This window comes from Anolis carolinensis, chromosome 1, assembly GCF_035594765.1.
Source record: "Anolis carolinensis isolate JA03-04 chromosome 1, rAnoCar3.1.pri, whole genome shotgun sequence".
Lineage (NCBI taxonomy): Eukaryota > Metazoa > Chordata > Lepidosauria > Squamata > Dactyloidae > Anolis > Anolis carolinensis.
Window position 1 is genome coordinate 249,109,654 of NC_085841.1, and position 26,623 is coordinate 249,136,276.

General features: G+C 41.1%; 1 protein-coding gene across 3 annotated transcripts in view; it reads left to right on the forward strand.

The window, feature by feature from the left end:
• slc15a2 (solute carrier family 15 member 2) overlaps nucleotides 1–26,623 on the forward strand; it is a 113,811-nt gene that overhangs the window by 27,456 nt on the left and 59,732 nt on the right. For all 3 annotated transcript variants that reach the window (XM_008109760.3, XM_062967404.1, XM_062967403.1), the window contains 3 exons: nucleotides 249–348; nucleotides 16,828–16,918; nucleotides 22,618–22,695. In XM_008109760.3, the coding sequence (XP_008107967.1) occupies nucleotides 249–348; nucleotides 16,828–16,918; nucleotides 22,618–22,695 (269 nt within the window). The remainder of the gene's footprint in view (nucleotides 1–248; nucleotides 349–16,827; nucleotides 16,919–22,617; nucleotides 22,696–26,623) is intronic.

Consider the following 26,623-nt stretch of genomic DNA (forward strand, 5'->3'; position numbering starts at 1 on the left):
TTGGGAAACACTACAGAAGGATAAATGCAAAATGGTCGCAAGTGGTTAATATTAGACTCAGCTGCCTCCTGCAGCAGGCTTGTATTTTCATGCAATAAGAAAATGGTTATCATAAAATTATCACCAAGCCTGAATTGATTTCATGAAAAGTATGCTTCAGGTTATTCTGGTATGCAATTAAGGGGACTTTGATTGTTCCCTTCCTCCCAATCTTTCTCTGGTGCTGAGGTTTTCATCCCTGTTTCAAGGGTTCTCTCAATGACGGGCCTGACCCTGATTGCTCTTGGAACAGGAGGTATCAAACCCTGTGTGGCAGCATTCGGTGGAGACCAATTTGAAGAGGAACATGTAAGATTTTTGTTTGTTTCTGTTCTCTGTATCACTTCTTAATACCTCAATTCTCATGTTTTCTGTCTTTTTTAAATCTCCAGTCTAACTTAGTTACATGAGGCTGTCCTGTGTCCTTGTATGAGGGATGGTAATAATGTAGTCCTTCAGATGTTGCTGGACTGCAACTTAGATCAGCCTCAGTTGTGAGACATCAGAGGAGTTACAGTCCAATCACAGCTGGAGAGGCAATTTCAGATTATTTCAGATAGAGACCAGACCAGTGTGTCGCCATTGAAAAACAGTTTTATTTAATCAAAGGACAATCTAGAATGAGAGTCTACTTCAAACTGGACACAGTGCCAGCAATGCTGCAATTAAAGTTTATATCACACATCTTTTTCTCCGCCACTTTGATCCTTTTAACAATAAAATATATTCCGTTAAAAGCAGTTTTCAAAGCCAATTAGTTTCTTGACAACTTGATGCTACTAATTACCTGGCTGTCTTTTGGTGTCTCTCTCTCTTGCTGGTTTAGAATGGGTCCATGTGCTGATGGATCAAGATGGATTTTCTTCATGTGGTTGTTCTATCTTGTCTATAAAAGATATGAAAATGTGGACCACTTCTGTCCCCAAATATGGAGGAGACACCTATTCTGAACTTCTCCAATTTCCTTATGTTTTATATAAACTATGTGGAAACAAGCGAAGTCAGACCATTCTGATGGACTATTTAAGCTGAAGGCTTTTGGTACAGAAAACTATGCAGTAGCAAACAATTACTTGAAGTTGGGTGGTTAGACTTCTGATACCATGTCAGGTTGTTTTAGAAAGAAGCTGAACCAATGTGTCTCCATTGAAGGATAGCTGTTTTAGATGGAGATCCTGCACGGACTAGAGCAAGCCTGCACAACCTGGGCCTCCAACTTCAGAAGCCCTAGCCAGGTTGTTCAATGGTAGGAATTCAGGGAGCTGAAGTCCAAAACATCTGAAGGGCTGCAGTTTTTGCAAACCTGCACTAGATGGTCCAAAAAGCCCCTACCAATTCTATAATTCTTTATGACTTAATAATTGCTTCAAGCTGGACTTTGCCAGCTTACTAGGCATATTGCAATTAAGGTCTGTATTACAGACACACATTCTACATACCTTGCCTGTACAAAGGAAGGCTTTAGAAGCTACAAACTGCATTAAGAAAATGTCTTTCCACACCTGGAGAACACAAGAAGCCACTTGATGCTAGGGCACACTATCTAGCCCACTATTGTTTGTGGTTAATGGAAGCTCCAATTTATCAAGTCAAGGATCTTTCTTTAACTTTAAGTTAACTTTGCGCAAGAACAGAGCTATAATCCTTCTCTATGTCACTTCTTGATAACAACTGAAGCTTCGCAGAGACTTATGACCTCAAAGAAAAACACATTACATTGGTTTTCAAGGACTCGTTATTTCTTGATGTATCATAAAAGTTAAGTATAGAAGGAAGCACTATGAGATGTTACTAGGCAATTTCCAAATGTTGATATTAATTTCTGGGAAGTCAACTTTGACTTATGATGACCGTATGAATGAGAGACTTTCAAGTCATCCTGTCATCAACAAGTCTTTCAGACTCAGGTCCTTTGGCTTCCTTGTTTGGTTCCATCCATCTGTAATGCAATCTTTCTTTCTTTCTTTTTCTTTCTGCCTTATACCTTGCCAAATATTATCTTTTTCTAGTGAATCCTGTTTTCTCATGATAAGTCCAAAATATGACATATTTTAATTATCGTAAGTCTCTAGGGAGAGTTAAGACTTGATTTGCTCGGGACCCATTTGTTTATCTTTTTGGGCATCCATAGTACCATAGGAGCCTCCGATGGCCTAGGGCAGGGGTCCTCAAACATTTTAAGTGGAGGGCCGATTCATGCTCCCTCAGATTGTTGAGGGGCCGAATTATCATTTGAAAAAAAAAAAAGAACAAATTCCTACGCTCACTGCACATGTCTTATTTGTAGTGCAAAAAAAACAAAAAAACAAAACCCAGCAACAATTACTTATTTATTTACTACATTTATACCCCATATAGCATATTGTGCTATGCTAATAATATAATATATTGTACATACAATATATTACATTATTAGCATAGCACAATATTAGCATTATATATTACTATATTGTACTATACCATTATACCGTAATATTATTAGTAATATTACATTTAATATATAATATATAATTAATATTATTATATTGTACAATATTATTATATTGTTATTATTAGCCGTCCTGAGTCTCCTATTGGGTGAGAAGGACGGGGGTAGAAATGCTGTAATAAATAAATAAATAAATATTATATTGTATTACATTATAATATTATTATTAATATTATATGTATACACAATATATTATATTATTACCATATCATTCATTTACAATATTTCATTTACAATATTGGTAAATGAAAGAACAATACAATATTTAAAAAATAAAAATAATTTTAACCAACATATTGTAAACTTATCAAGATTTCAGTGGGAAGTGAAGGCCTGCTTCTGGCCAATGAGATAATCAAGTAGGATTGTTGTTGTGCCTTCAAGTCATTTCAGACTTTGTCTAAATCTAAAACTGAGAGTGGGGGCCAGGTAAATGGCCTTGGAGGGCCGCATCCGGCACCCGGGCCTTAGTTTGGGGACCCCTGGCCTAGGGGATAAAAGCCTTGTGACTTGAAGGTTGAGTTGCTGACCTGAAGGCTGCCAGGTTCGAATCCCACCCAGGGAGAGTGCGGATGAGCTCCCTCTATCAGCTCCAGCTCCATGCGGGGACATAAGAGAAACCTCCCACAAGGATGGTAAAAACATCAAAACATCCAGGCATCCCCTGGGCAACGTCCTTGCAGACGGCCAATTCTCTCACTCCAGAAGCAACTCCGGTTGCTCCTGACACACACACACACAAAAAAGTACCCGCAGAATGGTCCTCTAGCACCACCTTTCTTTTTTTGTTGCTATTTTGCTTTATTGGCTTAAACTTGGCCAATGGAACAATGGCTTCAAACTACAGGAAAGGAGATTCCACCTGAACATCAGGAAGAACTTCCTCACTGTGAGGGCTGTTCGACAGTGGAACTCTCTCCCCCGGGCTGTGGTGGAGGCTCCTTCCTTGGAGGCTTTTAAGCAGAGGCTGGATGGCCATCTGTCGGGGGTGCTTTGAATGCGATTTTCTGCTTCTTGGCAGGGGGTTGGACTGGATGGCCCATGAGGTCTCTTCCAACTCTACTATTCTATGATTCTATGATTCTAGGTGGGAACTGGGCTTTGCCTACTTGGTGTTCCTTTCTGTGAGGAGGCTGTTGTGGAGCTCAAAGGCCTCAATGACCAAAGTGCATGGCGCTTGGAGACCTCCGGCTCAAAGGCTGCCATGACCAAAGCACCACTTTTCTAATGAGATTATTCTCTTCCTATCAGTTTTTTCCATTGTTCAGCTTTTATAACCATAACAAACATTGGAAATTAAATGACATAGACAATCCTGACTTTAATATCGAATGTGGTGTGTATTAGTTTCTCTACCCCTAGCTTATAAAGCACAATGGCTGACTCCAATCAGCCTTTCTGCTATGTCTGGAACTATAGCTGCTCAATAATCAAAAGATGGATCATCATTCCACAGCTTGTATCTTGGACCCACTAGACAGTCTTTTCCCCATGCCCAAATCCTTCCTCTTGACCCTACTGTATTTCTTGAAAAGGTAAGGAATGCTTACAATTTTTGCACCTTCAGTTTAAAGGGCTGCTTTGAGATATGCCAAGACAACTTGTTTAGAAAGTGATTTTTTTCAGCTTTTGTTCCTATTTTGCAAAAATGTTGTTTGCACATAAATATGAGAAGAAGTTACACAAAAAAAATCATGTTTCACATCAAAAACTTTTTGTGCAAAACCCCCATTTTTTTCTGTGCAAATAAAACATCTTCAGTAAAATCTCTGCATGTAAGAAAATCATCAAAATTATTGTAATTTTGGTCCTCTGGGGAAAACACTTCTGAAATTTTCTGTTCTTGTGTGTTCATGTGAAAGATTTACATCCTGGTGTTCATAGTTACATACCACATCCTCATGGGAGGAGGAGTTATTAGCATAAAGATGTGTCTATGTCTGTGTGCCTACTATATTATTGCCATCTTAAGGTTTTAATACATTTTTTTCTTGTGAGCCTTCTTATTTGAATTTAATCACATATACTGGACTTAAATATGAAAACCAAGAAGATGGAAACATACAATAGTGTACCTTCAGGATATTGGAAATCCCTATCATGATAATACCTTTTTAATAATAAATGGGGGGATAATACTTTGGTTGTTGATTTGACATGGGATTGTATATCTCTGCCTTAAAGCCTGTATCCTCAGCTTTGTCTGGAAAACAGTATCTATGCATGCAAAAGAACAGAATGAAAATACAGAGATATTTTTGTTAACCTGAGAGCCAAAAAAGTCCATCTCACCTAAATAATGTAATTGAGACTCTTTCCCACTACACTCCCACAAAATAAGACCTTTTTGAGAGAGATAAATATTAATAGAGAAATTAGGAACCTCCTATTACTTATCATACAGAAGCAGCTCCTGATAGTTCTGTCATTCCCACAAGTGTACCATTTATGAATTATAATAATTAGTAATATTTTGCAATCAAGTTTTAATTAACTGCTAATTAGGATGTGATTGTAATAATGAGACCCATGCAGCACATGCTTGCAAAATGATTTACAAATTCCCTCTTAATTAATCACTGCATCCTTGTCACCAGGGTAAAACATTACCTTCCTGGGTTAGGCAGGGTCCTGTGGTTTGCTAAAGGATAATAGCTAACAAAGTGAAGGGACCTTTGAACCATGCAACCCAAAATTTCAAACTTAAACTGAAATAAACAGTAGTAGTTCTGTTCTTTTGACAGGTGAAGCAGATAAATACTCAATTAAACTATTGCTTACACCTTAAATTCATAAATGCCTTATAGCAAGTTGGAATATCCATTCTCTGGCAACACGTGAAGGGTTTTATATAGACACTAGCTGTGCCCGGCCACGCGTTGCTGTGGCGAAGTCTGGTGGTCTGGGAAATAAAGTATTGAGGAATTGGTGGTAGTTAAGGTAAAGGGTCAAGGTTTTCCCCAGAGATTAAGTCCAGTCGTGTCTGACTCTGGAGGTTGGTGCTCATCTCCATTTCTAAGCCGAAGAGCCGGCGTTGTCCGTAGACTCCTCCAAGGTCATGTGGGATGACTGCATGGAGCGGTGTTCCTATTGATGCACTCACATTTGCATGTTTTTGAACTTCTGGGTTGGCAGAAGCTGGGGCTAACAGTGGGGGCTCTCTCCGCTCCCCCAATTCAAACCTGTGGCCTTTCGGTCCAGAAGTTCAGCAGCTCAGCGCTTTAACACGCTGCGCCATCAGGGGATATTATTTCCTAAAGGTTGTGAATATACAATATTTCTGATTGGTTTTTTTTTGTTTGTTGGAGGCAAGTATGAATGCTGCAATTAGGAAAAATGATTAGGATGTAATGGCCTTGCAGCTTTAAAGCCTGGCTGTTTCCTCCCTGAGTGAATTTTTTGTTGGGAGGTGTTAGCTGGCCCTGATTGTTTCCTGTCTGGAATTCCCTTGTTTTCAAAGTGGTGTTGTTTGCGATATTTTATGTGCTTCTACTGTCTGTGGCCCTGAGAAAACAGGATTTGCCAGACTTTGATGATGGGAATACTTTGTTGGGAGGTGTTAGCTGGCCCTGATTGTTTCCTGTGTGGAATTCCCCTGTTTATTTACTGTCCTGGTTTTAGATATTATATTGTTCTGCATTATTCTATCCCAGTAATTATTTCATATTAAAGAAGAATCTCACTTATCCAACATTCGCTTATACAATGTTCTGGATTATCCAACGCAGTCTGCCTTTTCATAATCAATGTTTTTGTAGTCACTGTTTTAAATTCATTGTGATATTTTAGTGGTAAATTTGTAAATACAGTACAGTAGAGTCTCACTTATCCAACATTAACGGGCCGGCAGAACGTTGGATAAGCGAATATGTTGGATAATGAGGAATTAAGGATAACCCTATTAAACATCAAATTAAGTTATGATTTTACAAATTAAGCACCAAAACATCATGTTAGACAACAAATTTGTCAGAAAAAGTAGTTCAGTACACAGTAATGCTATATAGTAATTACTGTATTTATGAACGTTGGATAAGCGAGTGTTGGATAAGTGAGACTCTACTGTAAATACTACATAGCATTACTGCGCATGGAACTACTTTTTCTGTCAAATTTGTTGTATAATATGATGTTTTGGTGCTTAATTTATATAACGATTACCTAATTTGATGTTTAATTGGCTTTTCCTGAATCCCTTCTTATTATCCAACATATTCACTTATCCTGCCGACCTGTTTACGTTGGATAAGTGAGACTCTACTGTATATTTCTAATCTTATATTATCTGCTCAGAACTGGATTATATGAGGCCCCGTCTTCACAGCTGTATAAAATGCACACTGAAGTGGATTATATGGTAGTGTGGAGTCAAGATAATCCAGTGCAAAGCAGATAATATAAGATTATAAATGGGTTATATAGCTGTGTGCAAGGGCCTTGAGTCTACACGGCTATATAATCCAGTGCAAATTAGATAATCTGTGGAAGAAGTCTAAGTGAGGCCTAAATCTGCCTGTCCCCTAACTGAAACCTGGCTGTCCCTTGGTTGCTAGGCAACCAAGTGGGCAGAGATTAGCCCTCTAAATTGGCAGCAATTGGATAAAAACAATTATTGTTCTCCCTCTAATTAGGACTTTATTTTTCTTTTCTTTTTGTTGTATCAACCTTGAGGCGTGGATGATGGGTTGTGTTGTCAAATTTTGAGGTTGGGGGGCCTGTACTTTTGTTGTTTTGTGAATCGCCGTGATGCCATCACTCTTTTATATATATAGATGTACTTAGGACATATAGTGTACATGCATAACTAATGAAAACAATGACACCTACATCTGAGATGCATCATTCACTCTGCTGGTGTTCCAGACATGACAGTTTCTTCTCCTTTGTAACAGCTGTGTTTTGTAGAGTTGCCCTAACTTTGTGTAAAGTAAGAAAAGTTCACGGTGTGCACTGAAGTGTAGCCACTGTAGTTGCATGTGGAAATGAGACAAGGTTTCACTCCTGCTTATAATGTTAAATCTAAATGTTTATATGCTTCTGATTACCCTGAGCAAACAAAGGAAGTGATGTGGAGTCATACTGAACATATTTGCAGCCATCTCCTGCTGTCTTCTTACCGCAGTTCAAGAGAGATATTGTAAAGCAAGTTCCAACCCCCTTCCCAATTTGCACAAAAATCACATTGAGTATTGTAGCTCTAGTTATTTCTAGTTCTATTTAAAGTTACCTGATTACCCTGAGCAGACAATGTAAGAGCTTGAAGACATACAGTATCTAAATAATTCGCAGCCCATTTTCCATTGTCTTCTATTAGTCTGTGCAGTTCAATATAAGCATCCTAAAGCAGATCGCAATCCTCCCCACCTTTATTCAAAATGCTGGATATTGTAGTTCTAGTTTTTTTGGAATCCTGCTCCACGATTTTTGTCAGCCACTTTCCAATTTATTGGGACATGTTTTGAGACATCTACTACACATTCAGTCTGGGATATTTTCCTTCCAAAGTTATAAGTGTTGTATTTTTACATTGCACTGTATTCTTGAGTCATTTTAACACTTCTGTGTCACTTTATGTCATACCCAGTCATACCATACCAACTTTCACAACAAAACTATCTACATTTCCTTCCATTTTTGCCGTCTTGGATGAAAAAAGGTGAAATGCTTCTTCACTCAGCGCAAATAGGGGACTGAAGTTTCAGACCTAGGAGTGGCAATTACATTATTTCATTCACAGTCCCTTCAAGGATACCATCCATCCGTTTTGCCCTTGGTCAGCCCTCTTCCTTTTTCCTTCCCTTTTCCCCAGCATCATTATCTTCTCCAAGTTTTTCTGTCTTCTCATTATGTGTCCAAAGTACTTCATCTTTGCCTCTGATATCCTTCCTTCCAGTGAGCATTCGGGCATTATTTCCTGGAGTATGGACTGGTTTGATCTTCTTGCGGCCCAAGGCACTCTCAGGATTTTCCTCCAACACCACAGTTCAAAAGTGCCTATCTTCCTTCACTCAGCCTTCCTGAGAATGGATTTTATCCTTAAAGTGATTGACTTGACCTTGAATGAGATGGAGGTGACAACGGCTGACAGGGAGCTGTGGCGTGGGCTGGTCCATAAGAGTCGGAAGCGACTGAACAAATAAACAACAAAACCAGTCCACAATATTCCCAGTGCAGTATTGCCCCCAATACAGAAAAAGAGTTTGGTTGGAAGAAAGCCATGAAAAATCACACTCTCAATAGCACAAGAATTGTAGTTGCCCAAGCTTTCATTCAACAAGCTACTTTGTGCAGTGTAAACCTCAGTCCAAATAAGCATCTTCAAACAACCTACATGTCAAGAATCCCAACTGATTTGATAATCCTCAAGTCTATTTTGGGACTAGGTGTCAGGTGGCTGGAAGTACATAATTAAAAACAGATAATGCAGAACCAATATTAATTTCCACATGCCTGTCATCAGTCAGTTTGCTCAGAGTCTCCAAAGGATAACTGCAGAAAAAGATCTAACAGACATGGCTCGGATTTGGGCTTTTGGTGATTAGATACATAAATAGTCATTGGTGGCTTGAAATCCAACAGGGTTTTCAATATCTGGTGAGATGGATGCTGAGGCACGAAGTGAGGATGCTGGGATTCCTGGTTGCCCAAACTACATGATCCATAAACATGATAGGAGGAATCTGGTCAAAAAGGTGAGATGGATGGACAGGTCTTTAAAAATGTAAGACAATGACACCAGCAACACTAAGAAGCTGGGAAATGGTGATTTAAAAACATTTCACAGATAGTTATGTTCCAAATTCCTACTCCCTCTCTGTGGTTCTGTGTATGAAATTTGTAAACCAGGATACTACCTGAACAAAATAACATTTGGTATATTTAGTATGAGCACCAGACTTTCTGAACGTACGAATTATGGCCATATCTCTGGCAGCACTTAATTAACTGAATGACAGGGTGAGCAATGAGCTTGTGCTTTAACCAGAAACTATGCCTAAACCACAGTTCATTCTTGAGATGATTATATCCCTCTTACATGAAATTATACCACATCCATTAGATGACACCATATTCCCCCGATGGCGCAGCGGGTTAAATCACTGAGCTGCTGAACTTGCTGACCAAAAGATCAGCGGCTTGAATCTGGGGAGCGGAGTGAGCTCCCACTGTTAGCCCCAGCTTCTGCCAATCCAGCAGTTCGAAAACATGTGAGTAGATCAATAGGTACCGCTCCGGCGGGAAGGTAACGGCACTCTATGAAGTCATACTGGCCACATGACCTTGGAGGTTTCTACAGATAATGCCGGCTCCTTGGCTTAGAAATAGAGATCAGCCACAACCTCAGAGTCGGACATGACTAGACTTAATGTCAGGGGAAAACCTTTACTTTTATCTCTACTTTAAATTGACACTATCAGTGTTCTGGCTGATCTTTCCTTCACATTTGGGTCGAGGCAGTCTGTGTCTTCAAGGAGCACATGGAAAGATTAAGCATTCAGGTCTACTGATAGGCAAGCATCAAGATGTTGCAAACTTCATGGCACCAAATGGGATCAAGTCAAGTTTTCCACAGGTGCCCAGAGAGACACTCCCTCCCTTAATAGGATAAACTACAATTGCCACCTCCACTCTGCCATTTTTATTTTGTTCCTCTGACTGATATTCAACATTTCATGCCTACAAAGTATATACTGAGTCCTGGTCCTGGTCTGTTTTTTAAAGAGAGGATTGAATTGCTTCCTTATGTGTTTCGTCTTTAGATTTTCTTTTTATAAAGGAGGGGAGTAATTCTGAAACATTGAGATTCCCCTGAGCTTGCCAGTCATCGGTGGGCCCATTTGGGCTCCTTTCCATAAAGACCACCTCAGTTTGCAGATGGAGAGACTCTTGATTACAGTAATTATGACATTATTATATTTTAATGTATTTTTATTTTCAGTTTAGACAATGGAGGTATTTATCATCCATCTATTTATCCATCTACCTACCCTTATCTCTATATCCACTTATTTATTTTACTGCATCCCCTTCCCCCCAGATATGTGATTTGAAATGTGCTGTACAGAGAATACAGCTGATTTTAGTACAGAGCTCCAGAAAGTTCTTATTTTGGACTGTTTGTACATGCCTTCAAGTTGGCTGTCTAGAACTTTGCTTCTATAATTGCAGCTGTTTGTGGCTTTTCTACACGATTATGTGGCTTCTCCAAACCCAAAAACAAACAGACTTCTCCAGCTCTGCTTCTATATTACAGCTTTATGGGTTTTTACACAATTATATGGCTCTTCCCACACACACACACACACCATGAGTTTTTTTTTAAATCGCTGTTCTTCATATGCTCTGAATATGAGTTCTTCTATGTATAAAATGGTGTTGAGAATGTTATGAACTGAGGGGAGGGAAAAGAGAGAGAATGGGATAGGAGGTTGAAGGTGCAACTTATCTACCATGTTTAAAGCTCTGCTAGCTTATTCTGATCAGGATTTCTGGACTAATATGTATATGTAATTCTGGGGGCCCCAGTGGTGCAGCGGGTTAAACTGCTGAGCTGCTGAACTTGCTGACCAAAAGGCTGGTGGTTTGAATCCAGGGAGTGGGGTGAGCTTCCACTGTTAGCCCAGGCTTCTGCCAACCTAGCAGCTCAAAAACATACAAATGTGAGTAGATCAATAGGTACTGCTCCGATGGGAAGGTAACAGCGCTCCAAGCAGTCATGCTGGGCACATGACATTGGAGGCGTCTAGGGTGCTACCATCCTCACAACTTTCCATGGGGATAAACAAGACCACCTAATACTTAAAGATTTGCTGTTGAGAAACTGCAAGATGCTTTGGTGTGAGAGAACCGACTGTTTGCAAGGATGTTGCCTAGGGGACGCCCGGATGTTTTTATGTCCCCGCATGGAGCTGGAGCTGATAGAGGGAGCTCTCCCTGTGTTGGATTTGAACCGGAAACCTTCAAGTCAGCAACCCAACCTTCAAGTCAGCAGTCTTGCTGGCACAAGGCTTTAGCCCACTGTGGCACCGGGGACCTTTAAGGCTAACTGAAAGTAATTAGTGATTACTATTATATTTCTTATTTTTAAAAAAAAATATCTTTAGTTTCCCATTTCTCAAAAGCAACTGCATGACATGTTCCTCCTCTATTATTTAATTGGAGCCCCCGGTGGCACAATGGGTTAAACCCTTGTGCCGGTAGGACTGCTGACCGAAAGGTCCGTGGTTCATATCTGGGGAGCGGGGTGAACTCCCTTCTGTCAGCTCCAGCTTCCCATGTGGGGACATGAGAGAAGCCTGGATGGTAAAATATCCAGGCGTCCCCTGGGAAACATCCTTGAATCTAGGGAGCAAGATGAGCTTCCATCTGTCAGCTCCAGCTTCCTATGCGGGGACATGAGAAAAGCCTCCCACGGGATGGTATAACATCCAGGCGTCCCCTGGGCAATGTCCTTGCAGACGGCCAATTTCCTCACACCAGAAGCGACTTGCAGTTTCTCAAGTCACTCCTGACACAGAAAAAAAAACATTTAATCCACATTCATATACCTACCAAATTAATTTAAAAGTTATTGTCATTCCAGCGAAGAAGTGACATTAGGTTTTTGTCAAATTATTGTCATAAATTAATGTTATATTTTAGTTGTTGGGGACATGAGCCCCTGATGGTGCAGTGGGTTAAATCCTTTTGCTGGTAGGACTGATGACTTGAAGGTTGGGTAGCTGACCTGAAGGTTGCCGATTCGAATCCAACTCAAGGAGAGCGGGGATGAGCTCCCTCTATCAGCTCCAGTTCCATGTGGGGACATGGGAGAAGCCTCCCACAAGGATGGTAAAAACATCAAAACCTCCAGGCTTCTCCTGGGCAATGTACTTGAAGACAGCCAATTCTCTCACACCAGAAGCAACTTGTAGTTTCTCAAGTCGCTCTTGACACGGAAAAAAAAAGTTTTTGGGAAAAGAGTCTAAAAACAAGTAACTGATTATATTTTTAGGAGTAATAGCTTTAAATTTTGATTGATTAACATATGGGACACAAATTAATACTGCCATCAACCTCTCTACTCTGTTGCTTCCCAAAATAGAAAGCAGGACATATAACCCACATCTGCCTGAAATGCCCAAAATCAGGGTAGTTTTTAATATTTCCTGCATCATGACCCCAGTTTCAGGCTTTCTTAAAATTTGATTTTTTTTTCTTTCCAACAATCTTTTCAATATTAAGCAACCTTTGCTTACCATAAGCTAATGGGAGACAATTGATTTCTGTATGGATTCACTGGTGCGTGTGCAACTTGATGGTGTCATATTGATTTCCTTTCAAATTGCTCCTTCTATATGATTTTTCATTGTTAGTTTATAGATATGATAGTTTCATTTAATCCTTCATGGTTATGATATCCATAAGGTTAACTGTCCACAGGTCCTCTTCAAGAATTATATATTGCCTGCTAGTACCTCTCAGTAATCTCTCATTTTAAAGCGTGCCTCCTCCAGGGTTCTTATTGATTTGTAATGAAAATCTTTAATAAATGTAAAGTTATTAAGAAATACTATAGTACTACAAATCCTTCATTTTGCTTTGCATTATACAGTGAGCCCTTGATATCTTCTGGGGTTTGGCTCCATGACTCCCTGTAGATATTAAAAGCTAGAGATGCTTAAATCACATTATATCAGGCATGGGCAAACTTTGGCCATCCCGGTGTTTTGGACTACAACTCCCACAATTCCTAACAGCCTACCAGCTGCTTCTCAGCCTTTTGGCTAGGATCAAGTGTATTGAAGAAGGAGGTTTTACTGTTGGATGATTACATAGGAAATTCTGGAACCAGTGTGAGACCCAGATGGTGATAATACAAACCACAGATGACTGTTATGCATTAAGTCTTTCTTTTGCACATTTTTGTGGGTGTTTGTTGTCAGGCTACTGCATTCTGAAGTTAACTTCATCTGCATTAAATGGTCAGTGTAGATGGGGCCTCTGATAGTCTAGACCTAAGCTGTACATGGCTTTATTGGTTATAACTAATAAATGCTTTTAATTGTATTTTATAACTCTATTATAAATGTTTTTGTACACTGTCTCTAAAGGCATTGAATTGTTGCCTATGTTGTAAAGCCGCCTTGAGTTCCTTTCGGGGTTGAAAAAGGTGGGGTAGAAGTGCCATAAATAAATTAATTAATTAAATAAGCACTTTGAATTGCACCCAGAAATAGACCAGCATTCAATGGAACTGTTGTAAAAAGGAAGTTGGATCAAAATTTACATGCATTAATACAACAAAATTACAACTATCTTGTAGTTTGTTAGGCATAGTGCATTTCTTTTGGCTGCAGTCTTGAGATTCCCCACTCTGTCCATCTTCATAAGTACAAAGCCTAGTTCCCATCTGGAAACAGAAGACTTGGAAATTCTGTTTTGCATTTCCGATTCTATCTCCGTTTACTGTGCAAATCACTGAGACTGCCACCTTTTCCATTTTCCCTAATGGACCAATAGTTTTTGCTTATTTGAGCTGCAGATTGTTTCGAGTGGGTCTCACATAATATTTATTCATGTACTATCTTGGGATACATTAAAGGTGTACTGCGCAGTCTTTCAAAAAAAAAAAAAGCTAGGCATGCATAATTCCCTCAGTATGCTTGCATGTCAGTAGCGAAGAGAGTGTTGGGCAGAGAAAGCTGAATTCGTGCTTTGAGATTTGAAAGGACTAGATTCATTGCTCCCTGGCTTCCAAAAATGCTCATTGCAAAAATATTCTTAATTATTTGCTATTATCGGTTTACACTTTTTCTAGTATTCTGTTCCATCCAGAGCCGGCCCTAGGTATATTTCAAGTGTAGGCGAACAGAATTTTGGCGCCCCCCCCCCCCCAAAAAAAAATCACTGAAAAATAAAAGTGTTGGATAAGCGAAAATGTTTGATAATAAGGAGGGATTAAGGAAACGCCTATTAAACATCAAATTACATTAAGATTTTACAAATTAAGCACTAAAACATCATGTTTTACAACAAATCCACAGAAAAAGCAGTTCAATACCTTGCAGAGGCAGAGTGCAGGAGACAGGAATTGCCTTGATGGTGCCCCCAACAAGATGGCGCCACAGGCAAATGCCTAGTTGGCCTGGTGGTTGAACCGCCTCTGGTTCCATCCATTCATTGGCACTATTTGTTTCCTATGATCCACAGCACTGGGATCCATTCAAAATAGAACTGAACTTGGCCTTGGGGCAACATCAGTTTCCACATCCTTAAATTAAGCAACAGATTTAATAACCACTCTCTCCTCTCCAACAAGCAACATGGATTTTGCAATGCATTGTTCATTTTTTCACTATCTGGGTCCCAAGATTGACATTATCTCATCCACCAAGTTTTGGATTTTGAAGAATTTTGGGTTTTGGATTTCTGAATAAGGGATACTTAGCCAATGTTTAAATATCTTGCAATTTCTCCAAGTACCCCACTAATGGAGTAATAACGATGTATTAGATATCATTAAACATTGTATTATGTACATTAAATGAAAATAAATGTCAGATAAGTGGGTACAAAGCACAATCAAACTGTTGCATTCACAGTATGATGAATAGTAGTTGCATTCACAATGTAATAAACTTTCTTATTTTCTTGATTCTTTGTAAAGGATGAGTAGACCCCTGATCCACAACAAGTTTCAACTACCTATAGTCTTTGTCTGCTGGGAAGGTCTGCAAGTATTGGGTTGCAAACCCAACATAATGCATGACATCCTTTACGAACTACGATTCATCATACTGTGAATGCAACAGTTTGATTGTGATTTGTAACAAAAAATTGCCTTCATTTCACCTTAATTTTTTTTAACATTTTAGGGAGAAAACTCCAAGTGGGGCAACTACAAAAAGTTCAAGGGGAATAGAAAGGGCAGAAATAGATACCGGGGGGGGGGGGGGGGACTTCTGACAGAAGACATGACTGGCCTTCCTAAGTCCTTAACAGGCCAACCCTACATTGCAATATTTATATCTGTGTAATACAGGAGTAAGGATTGTTTGGCCTTCCAGGTTTTGTCAGACAGTCACCTCCAGTATTTCTCACAATTGGCTGTGCTAACTAGTGTTACTGGAACTTGTCCTTCAACAAATGTTTGCTTACGACCCTGATATAATGCACAGCAGTATCCATCTTTCTTGAGTTAGCTTGGTTTAGTGGTTTGAGAGTTGGACTGGGACACTGGGAGAACAGGGTTGGATTCCCTATTCATCCATTGAAATTCACTGAGTGACCTTGAGCAAATCAGACTCACATTTCAGAACCCCCCTCTGAACAAATTCTTAGGGTCGCTATAAGTCAGAAATGACTTTAAGGCATTCAGCAGTCTACCTTTCTGCTTTCCTCCTGATCAGCAGCATAAGCAAACCATGAACTAACTCTTAATTTTGTCTAACAAGAATATTTAGATCTTAGAAGTAACATAGGAGCCTCAGGTGGCACAGCAGGTTAAACCGCTGAGCTGCTGAACTTGCTGACCAAAAAGTCGGCGGTTTGAATCCAGTGGGCAGGGTGAGCTCCCGCTGTTAGCCCCAGCTTCTGTCAACCTAGCAGTTCAAAAACATGCAAATGTGAATAGGTCAATAGGTACCACCGGTGGGAAGGTAACTGCGCTCTATGCAATCATGCCAGCCACATGACCTTGGAGGTGTCCATGGACTACACCGGCTCTTCAGCTTAGAGAGGGAGATGAGCACCAACCCCCAGAGTCAGACATGACTGGACTTGATATCAGGGGAAAACCTTTACCTTTTAGAGGTAACATTACTAGACAAACAAACTTAAGACTGAAGAATAATTTCAATCCTGCCAATTTTCTTTTACCAATGTGTTCCACATCATCTCTTCTCTAAGATATCAGTATATGAGGGTGTGTTTAAAGTACATGTTTTTTATTTATATTTTTGAAGAATATTGTCTAGACATGATGAGCTGTCAGACAGCACCAAACAGAACTGAGAAAATTATATGGGCAATCAATTAAAAAGCTTGCCCTGAATAAGCAAATCGTCATCTCTTGGCACATCTTCCCTCCCTTTATCATGCAAACAGAAGAGCACTTTTCTACCTGCATGCATGCATATAGATTTGGGAAGCAGGACAAAACAACATATTTCCTTGATTTTAATCTTGTCTTCTGTTTCATGTCAACATGCATATATAATGTATAGAATTTGAGTAGAGATGCTTATACAGATCCTGCTCTGTGTTTCTAAATGGTGTTTCAACATCTGTGATATTGGTTTGGTCTTATTTCATTTTAGGGCCAGGAAAGGAGCAAGTTCTTCTCTGTCTTCTACCTGTCTATTAATGCAGGAAGTTTGATCTCTACTTTCATTACTCCGGTGCTGAGAGGTCAGTGCTGATTTGGAATTGATGCTATATCTTTGGCCCCTGGCATTTAAGTACTGAATGAAAAGTAATCATATGGGTCTTTAGACAGTGGTTCTCAACCTGGGGTCCCCAGATGTTTTGGCCTACAACTCTCAGAAATCCCAGCCAGTTTACCAGCTGTTAGGATTTCTGGGAGTTGAAGGCCAAAACCATCTGGGGACCCCAGGATGAGAACCACTGCTTTACAATGACATTACTGGACCATTGTAATGATGCCTTGTGGGTTTCTGCAAGAATAGAGGGCATCAGTATCCAGCCACTGAATCAATGCAAAGAACTTGCATAGGAGTTGACTTGCCAAGTTGCCATTCATTCAGTGGACTTACTCTAGCTGACAGTTGCAGTTGGATTCAAGATTGTGTATTCTGGAATGTACCCAAGAAAACAATCTGAAAACATCAGAATATTACATTCTTTTCGACATTATGCTGGTCCTTGTGAACTTTGTAGTAGATGTGCATAGAAGATGTATTAAAGCCACCCTGTCCTCTGGAGTTTCCAATGGCCCATTTTAGTAATCCTCTTAGGAGTGGTGCAATAGGTTAAACCCTTGTGCTGGCTGAACTGCTGATCTGGAGGTCGGGTTGCTGACCTGAAGGTTGCCAGTGAGCTCTAGCTTGCGGGTCCCATGAGAGAAGCCTCCCAGCTAATACATCCAGGCATCACCTGGCAACGTCTCTGTAGACAACCAATTCTCTCACACCAGAAGTGACTTGCAGTATGTTCTCAAGTTGCTTCTGACACGATTAAAAAAGGAATCTTCTTTCTGCCTTCCAGTATGTTTACATTTAACCAAATGCCTTTTTCAGCGTGCACAGGTCTTATGTGCTTTGTAGCTTCTATGTGGTGGGAAGTATAGCATGGAAATATACTAAAAACTCCTGTGGTTTCAGTAGAGTCAGGCCAGGAACACTATAAGGTAACACAAGTGGAGATGAATAAAGATGTTATGTGATTTTCCCATGAAATTTGAAACTTTATTTATTTATTCATCTATTTATTTGCGGTATTTTTATACCACCCTTCTCAACCGCAAAGGGGACTCAGGGAAGTTCACAGTGTTGGCAACAATTCAATGCCCTCGATGAAAAACAGTATAAAACATCAAAATTGACCCTCCCCTGATTAAAACATTAAACATTATTAAACACATCACATAAAATAACATCATATATCGCACAAAGACATAGCCGTTCTCCGTAAACAGCCCTGGGTCACTGCACTTTCAGCTTTCACTTTCACTTCAAATATTTCTATGATGGGCCGAATTCCTGGTTCCACATTGAATGCAACCTGATCAGTAGGACTTGGTGGAAGAGCCTAATAATGTGAATTCACTGGCGTTGACTCAGTATGCGTGTCCATCTACACGTATCCCTGAAAATGTACATCTTAGGAAGACAGTGAATTAGGAAAATGATTTCCCCTCTTGGCACTGCCCAACTGACCTGTTAGCTGCAGTAAAAAAACATAGTATCCTGTGTTCTACTTTTGTCTATTTAATAGATGGACTAGAGAAGACAAACTAGAGCTTATATTTCACATCCCATAGAGTCACAAAAAGCCAATAATAAAAGTTAAAAAATAAATAAATTGATGTTGTGTACATTTTTCTACATTTTAGAAAAAAAATCTATTTAATTGCTAGGGCTAGATATGCACATTTTCTTGTTTACTATACATGGTTTAGAGTACAAGACAGAATGCAAAACTATTTATCAGCATCAAGCTTCGTAAATTGATGTTGCTCAGTACATTGAGGCGGGGAGGGAGTAGACACAAATTATTTTACATTCTGCATCTTAAGTTTATACAGGTTATGACAAAATTAGTATGTCAGCAGTGGTCAGCAGCAGAACTGAAGATATATTGGTTTCCTTGGGAAAAAAAGAGAAAGAAAGAATCCCATTTCTTTTTTACTCCTGTAAGCTTCAGGCGAACACTCCCGCTCTTGCCGCAAATCAGAAATAACACACGTATAGATCAGATTGCTTCCTAGATGGTCAAATTACCTCTAATTCATCTGAAAGAAAAATAAATAAACAAATCAGCATGAAGCCTAGATACAAAGGCAATATTGTGAACGTCAGATGAATCAAAACCATTTTATTAGAAATGTTTATCCTGTAGAGTATTCATCTTTGTAAGAATTTTGTTTTCATTTGATCATGCAGCGAGGAATACATGCTGGGGTTTGTGTGCTGTACACACACATCTGGGCAACCCTTGCTGTTTGCTCAACGCACATAAATACAGAAAAGGGAGGCGAAAGAAAGAGAGGGGTCTGGACTCTATAGGAAGGCCTTTGTCCAAAGTGCTTGGGGTTGCCTTCTGACTTTGTTCTGACTGAAGCACCTACCCTTGTAAGCCTGGGGTGACAAATATTTCTGGATGCAAAAGCAAACTAGCTGGAATCCTGCTTTGCACTGATAGAGCATAAAGTTCTGCCATGTGGTGCTAGATGTTTATCTCCTCTCTCCTCACACTTGAACTTACTTGTTTTTTGGCCAAGCATTCAGTGACCAAGAGAGGATAGGGAGGGGGTGAATGAAGGGCAGCCAGGCAACCAAAGACATCTTCCTGGGCTTCTGGAGTGGAGCCAGTTGCCTGCCTGCCTTCTTGCCTGTTTGCTTCTTGGCCTCCCCTGTCTTCTCTGGGTCAACGAATGGCTCCCAGCCAAAACCAGGTAAGTGGCTTAGGGAGAAACTGAAAGTCATAGCAAGCGAAAGTGCTGAGTTCCTCTACCTGCCACAACCAAAACACTTATACAACCTTGGATTTTATCTGCCATTAACAGGATGACAGCTTTTCCTAACACCCCTCATAGACACACTGCATTATAAACCACCTGTCAACCTCACTGATCTCATAGGGTTTGCCAAGGCAAGGACACTGAGAGGTGATTTTGTCAGTTCCTCCTCTTGAAATATAGCTTATAATGTCAGTGATTTCTGCTACCTTAAAGACGTCCTGGTAGCGTTCTCTACAGATCCCAGATAGAGTCCAAGCTCCCCTCCTTTGGTTGTAGCAGGAACACAAGACACCAGACTCATAGAATCATAGAATCATAGAATAGTAGAGTTGGAAGAGACCTCATGGGCCATCCAGTCCAACCCCTTGCCAAGAAGCAGGAAATCACATTCAAAGCACCCCCGACAGATGGCCATCCAGCCTCTGCTTAAAAGCCTCCAAAGAAGGAGCCTCCACCACAGTCCGGGAGAGAGAGTTCCACTGCCAAACAGCTCTCACAGGGAGGAAGTTCTTCCTGATGTTCAGGTGGAATCTCCTTTCCTGTAGTTTGAAGCCATTGTTCCGTGTCCGCAGGGCAGCAGAAAACAAGCTTGCTCCCTCCTCCCTGTGACTTCCCCTCACATATTTGTACATGGCTATCATGTCTCCTCTTAGCCTTCTCTTCTGCAGGCTAAACATCCCCAGTTCTTTAAGCCGCTCCTCATAGGGCTTGTTCTCCAGACTTTTGATCATTTTAGTTGCCCTCCTCTGGACGCATTCCAGCTTGTCAATATCTCCCTTCAACTGCGGTGCCCAGAATTGGACGCAGTATTCCAGATGCTCATTCCAAACACAGGAAGGCTTTATATCTTCAGTAGTAATACATATAAGATATTAACACACAGCTCTCTCCTAACTCCAACCACCATAACTAAACTCCACACTCAAACCAAACTCTTCTCCAACAACAACAACTCTTCCAAGTACATGGGAGGCACCTCTCTTTTATACCCTTCCCCCTGCTTGCTACATGGTTGTTGTTGTTTTTTTTCATGTCAGGAGCAACTTGAGAAACTGCAAATCGCTTCTGGTGTGAGGGAATTGACCATCTGCAAGGCCATTGCCCAGGGGACGTCCAGATGTTTTGATGTTTTACCATCCTTGTGGGAGGCTTCTCTCATGTCTCAACATGGGGAGCTAGAGCTGATAGACGGAGCTCTGGAAACTTTCAGGTCAACAACCCAATCTTCAAGTCATCAGTCCATCCAAAATTCCAGTGTATATGCAAGCTCTGACATAGTTCAAAGGTTTTTATTGATCTCTCATGCAAGTACTAACCTGGGCTGACCTGCCTAGCTTCCTAGATCAGTGTCTTTAAGATATTTAAGGATTCTTGCTATTTCTAATTCAGCAACAGCAGGACAGATCCTGGTGTGCTGTTTTCGTGTTAGGAGTGACTTGAGACACAAGAACCAATCGGCTTCCAGTTGTTTTTATCAATGGAGCGAGAAAACATGACCTGTGGGTCACCTGGAACACCCAGGGATTTTTGTGGGCTCCATGCTTTGCCCAACACATCAAATCTACACATCTGTAATTTCTTTCAAACCTCTCAATCAGGGATATGTGCTGTATTACTACTCCTGGACCTTCCAGTAGTAGTAGTTTGCCTTCTAATGCCCCTCAACCCCTGAAAGCATAAGAAAACCCTGGAAATCCAAACTGGAATTAACTTCCATCACTCCAGGGTTGAATTATAAAACTTGCCTGCTGCAGGTCCACAGGAATGAAATTGGGCTCTTGCGCCAACCACATCTGCCACTCCTGTTGTAAAGCTTCTGACTCAAGGCTAACTCATTAGTCTTATCAACTCATTGCTACTCCTAGGATTTACTTCATTGTCCATAGGCAGTCCTTTCACTCTATGTAATTGTATGCTATGATTCTACACTATCTCCTTTGGTTTTGTCCTATGAAATCCTGGGATTTGCAGTTGAAGGAGCAGCCTTTAGAATTCTCAGCCTGAGATCTCCTCTGGTGTCTCTGACTAAACTACAAACCCTGGGACTCTGTCAATACAATGATAGCACTTAGAGTTGACTCACAGTGCTGTTACTCTGTGGTGTGAAAGTGCCAGAGAGTGCTTATTTCATGCCCAGACTGGTAGTCCTGACAAAGGATTAATTCATATTATCAGACTTTAAGAATGTGGGCTAGAATGTGCACAAATAATGGTTCACAGAAAATGACAAGTAGTATGTTGCATGCAACTATAACCCTTCTTCACTTGCCACCCAATGGTCAAGACCATCAAACCATAGTTATTATCAATGAAACATATGGAAGGCCACTCCCTGTAGATGTTAACACTCAAATATGGCAAAAGGGTGAACACATGCTGGATATTTTTTCCATGTCAGGAGCAACCAGAGTTGCTTCTGGAGTGAGAGAATTGGCCGTCTGCAAGGACGTTGCCCAGGGGACGCCCGGATGTTTTGATGTTTTACCATCCTTGTTGGAGGCTTCTCTCATGTCCCCACATGGAGCTGGAGCTGATAGAGGGAGCTCATCCGCGCTCTCCCCGGGTGGGATTCAAACCTGGCAGCCTTCAGGTCAGCAACCCAACCTTCAAGTCACGAGGCTTTTATCCCCTAGACCACAGGAAGCTGTCTCTGATATGTCTGCTGGATATGAGACATCTTGAAGAATCTTTGATAGGACAGATCCCAGTGTGCTGTTTCAAAAGTTTCATGATGTTGCAAGACATTCAGAAAACTGATTCAACACATACATTCAACACTGAGAAACATGACTTGCAAGTGAGGTGGGAAATCGGGAATGCTAATCCTTCCCCATTGCGGCAGTAACAGAAAGTATAAAATTCAGAACTGAAACTTGATTAAATGGAATCTGTTTTTTCATTACTGCAGGGGATGTGGAATGCTTTGGAGGAGACTGTTATGCTCTGGCTTTTGGTGTTCCTGCTGCCTTGATGGTTATAGCTCTCAGTAAGTAGTGAATACAACTGCAAAGTATTGATGATATTACATGAAGGATAGAAACTATGCCCGATCAGCTACAGAAGAGAATCATGTATTCACTTTCAGGTTTAATGCTTCTGCATAACAATGATGCCTGTCATGGCTCCACAGAACCAATTTGAATGCCGAGGCTCTCAGTAGACCCTATGTACTAATAATGAACAAAGAGACTTTCCCCTAGCATATGCAGAGTGCATTTTCCTCACCACTGAAGCCGGAATTTGCCCCCATGCATATAAGATCAGGAGGTAAGGCTGCTTCTACACAGCCATTTAATCTGAGTCAGGATGTGGATCAAAGAGAACAAGTTCACTGTGGGGTGCCTTTGTGGGGCACCTCACAAACTAGTTCCAAACTGAGATAGTGGCTATTTGCAGATTGCGAATCAATATGATTCAACTATTTTTTTTCCAACTCATCCAGCAATATGTGCTGATAAGAAGCAGCCTTACCTATGAAAATCAGCAGGTCAAAGCTGAAAGCAATAGTTCCCGTGGGGATACTGTGATTTTCTTTTGGGGGAGGCATTTCTATCCTTTTTCTTTCTCCAAATGCTTCTGCGTTAGCCCTGTCCTCACAGGCGCTTTGCATTTTGATCTTGAATTCTTCTCTGGATGGTATATACACTAATCATATTCAGTGGACTTTATGGCTTGATCTGGAATCTCTGGTGAGTTTTTTTAATTCACTGTTTTGGGCTGGATGCATGTTGCAGTTTGCATTGGGGTGTACATTTTGTAGACATCCTGACCTCAAGCTGGCTTCAAATTGGATTTTAGTGCCTATGTAGAAGAGCCCTAAGACTTCCATTTAGAGGATGTGGCTCCCAAGCAGATCTGAGACATGAAGTGATTTCATTCTACAGAATTATAGCATCATGATTCTGCTTTATTTCCAATCATTATATCTCCATTAATGTACTCTTTAGGAGGATGCATTTAAGATTCTCTGCCAGAGAGCTCCTTAGTGCCTCCATAAACTGCAACTCTCAGGATTCAACAGGATGCAGCCATTGCAATTAAAACAGACTTGTGGCATTGTAAATTGTGTAGTGTGAAAGAGCCCCTGAGAATTTTTGCTTCTTGAGAATTTCAGCAATGCATATGTCCCATTAAGGTAGTGTGGTGAATCTGCTTGGAAGACAGTACCTTGTGAAAGGCAAGCCTTCCTCAGTATCCATCCCGAAGGCAGACCTATCCCAGTATTTTCTGTGATTGAGCATGTGTGACTTGCCCAGGGTCACCTGAAGGGTTTTCATATCTAAGCAGATTGTGAACACTGGTCTCCAGAGTTATGGGGCGCATCTACATTGTAGAAGTAGTGCAGTTTGAGACCACTTTAATTGCCATGGCTCAGTGCTATGGAATTGTGTAAGTTGTATTTTGGTGTGAAACCAACACTCTTTGGCAGAGGAGGTTAAAACCCAGTACAACCACAACTCCCATGATTCCATAGCATTGAGAGTTGGCAGTCAAACTGCATTATATTCACACTGTACAATCACCCATATTCCAACACTCAAACCACTACTCCAGATGTTTAGTAAAAGAATCTAGTAACCTAGCTTTTATTAATTCATATACAGTAGAGTCTCACTTATCCAACATTCGCTTATCCAATGTTCTGGATTATCCAACACAGTCTGCCTTTTAGTAGTCAGTGTTTTTGTAGTCAATGTTTTCAATATTGAATATTTTCAATATTGAATATTCGGCAGGCTTTTGAGTTCTGTTATTGATGTTTTAAAAGGTGCTTTTAGGATGTTTTTAAGATGTTTTAAAGATGTTTTTAAAATGTTTTTAAATTGTTGATTTTAGCCTGTTCTTGTAAGCCGCCCAGAGCCCTAGGGGTGTGGCTGTTATGATTGAGCCTCATGGCTCTGTTACTGACAGACGTGGGCGTAAGACTCCTCGGGAGTCAGATACTCTCGAGGAGCGAGAGAGAAAAAGACTGCGAGACATATTTGCAGCACCATCTGACGAAGAATCTTTCGAAGGGTTTACGGAGAGAATGGAGGAGGGGCTGGTTAGCTCAGAGGAGGATGAGATGGATTGGACTCGGGTAAGGGAGGAATTGGGTGCCACTGGCCATGATGGGACAGAAGATGAATGGGGACCTTCAGGATTAGACCCATGGCTTAGCTGGAGGGATGGGACGGGATCCACAGCTGGAGATGCTGTTGGGCGTAGTCAGAGGTGTTCCAGCTCTGACGAGGAAAGTGATGAGGAAACGCCCGGGTTAAGGAGGACAGCTGACAGTGATGAAGATTTGTAACTGGCATAAAATGGGGCTTGGGAGCAATTGCAAATTGCGTCGGGCAAGGTAATCTGGGCAAACGCTTGGGATCCGTGTGTGTGTGGGACGCTTCCCTGAAGACTTGTGTGCTTTCCTGTGCTGAGACGTAAGTTGATTGGAATCCAAGGTCAGACGGCGGGAGGGATTGTGTGGGCATTTGTTTGTGCAAACCTGTGCTTACTCTTATTAGCTTGACCTTCCGTCGTCTTTCTGACGGACGCCATCTCCTGCTTTGAGAACCCGGACTGAACTGACCACGGCTTGTCTTCCCCCCTTCTTGGACTTGGAAAAACTACAAACGTCTGCTTCTGGCTTTGATCTACGGAACGGAACTGGTCTACTCTACTTCTGCAATCCTTGGCTGAATTGCTCGTGTTGGAGATCCTGTCTACTGTGTGTGTGTGGGAGCGACGCAAGTTACTCTAAGCACAGTGCTGGCAGCAGAGAGGAATCTGCTGCCAATTAGTTGCATTCTTTGTATCTTTTGTTCCTTGGCTTTTGTTCTGTTAATACCTAGGCTGAAGCAAGCAGTTTGTTTTTACCCGGATTAAACTCCGGTTTAATCCGGTTTATCTTTTGAACATTTACTTTTGTCCCTTTTTGCTACTAAAGGCAAAAACTGCCTGGCCCTTGTGTTTTTACGGGCATTTTTGAGTTCTGTAATCTAATAAACTCTGTTACTTTGAATCTTGTGGCGTTCTGTCTTTGACAGATTGCCCGACGCCCATAAAAAGTTTATTGCAGCAATAAACCCGTCAGGAAGACGATGGATGAGTTAAGAGCCAAAGTAGACCAATTGCAAACGGCCTTTACCGTAAGCCAAACAGCTTTTGCTGTGAAAGGACATGTTTTGACTCCTGAACGCTTTGACGGAACCAGGTGCAAGTTGCCAACCTTTTTGGCACAAGTGGAGCTTTATTTTTCACAGCTCAGTGTTCATGCTTTTCCTACTGACACTAGTAAGGTGGCTTTTATTTTGAGTTTGTTGACCGGTCCCGCAGGACAATGGGCCACTAATTTAATTTTGGGAAATGACCCAGTCAAGGACAATTTGAATAATTTCAAAAAGTTGTTAACTGATACTTTTGGGGATCCTCTCCGCACGGAGAACGCTGGGTGGGCTCTGTATCGGTTGAAACAGGGAAAGGGGACTGTTTTGGATTACTTAAATAAGTTTAACCTGTATCGCCACCAGCTGGATTGGGGGGAAAATGCATTCATGCTTTTATTTACTGCCGGGTTAAGTGATATGCTCCAGGATGAATTAGCACGCTTGGAGCCGGCTGAAAGCTGGGACGCCTTAGTAGCTAAGGTGCTGCGTTTAGACGCAAGGTTCGAGGCTCGTAAACACTCAAAAGCAATGTGTGCGTCACCCATGCATGTAACCAGGGCACCTGTGGTGATGGGGGAAGAGCCCATGGAGCTTGGGGTCTTTAAAAAACTGTCTACAGAGGAAAAGAGCCGTAGGAGGCAGCTGGGCTTGTGTTTGTACTGTGGGAATGCTGGGCATTTTGCCAAAAATTGTAATGTGAAACCTTCCCAGCTTTCGGGAAAAGGCCAGCCCTAGTGCGACGTGAGTCCAACGCACTAGGGCTCCTCA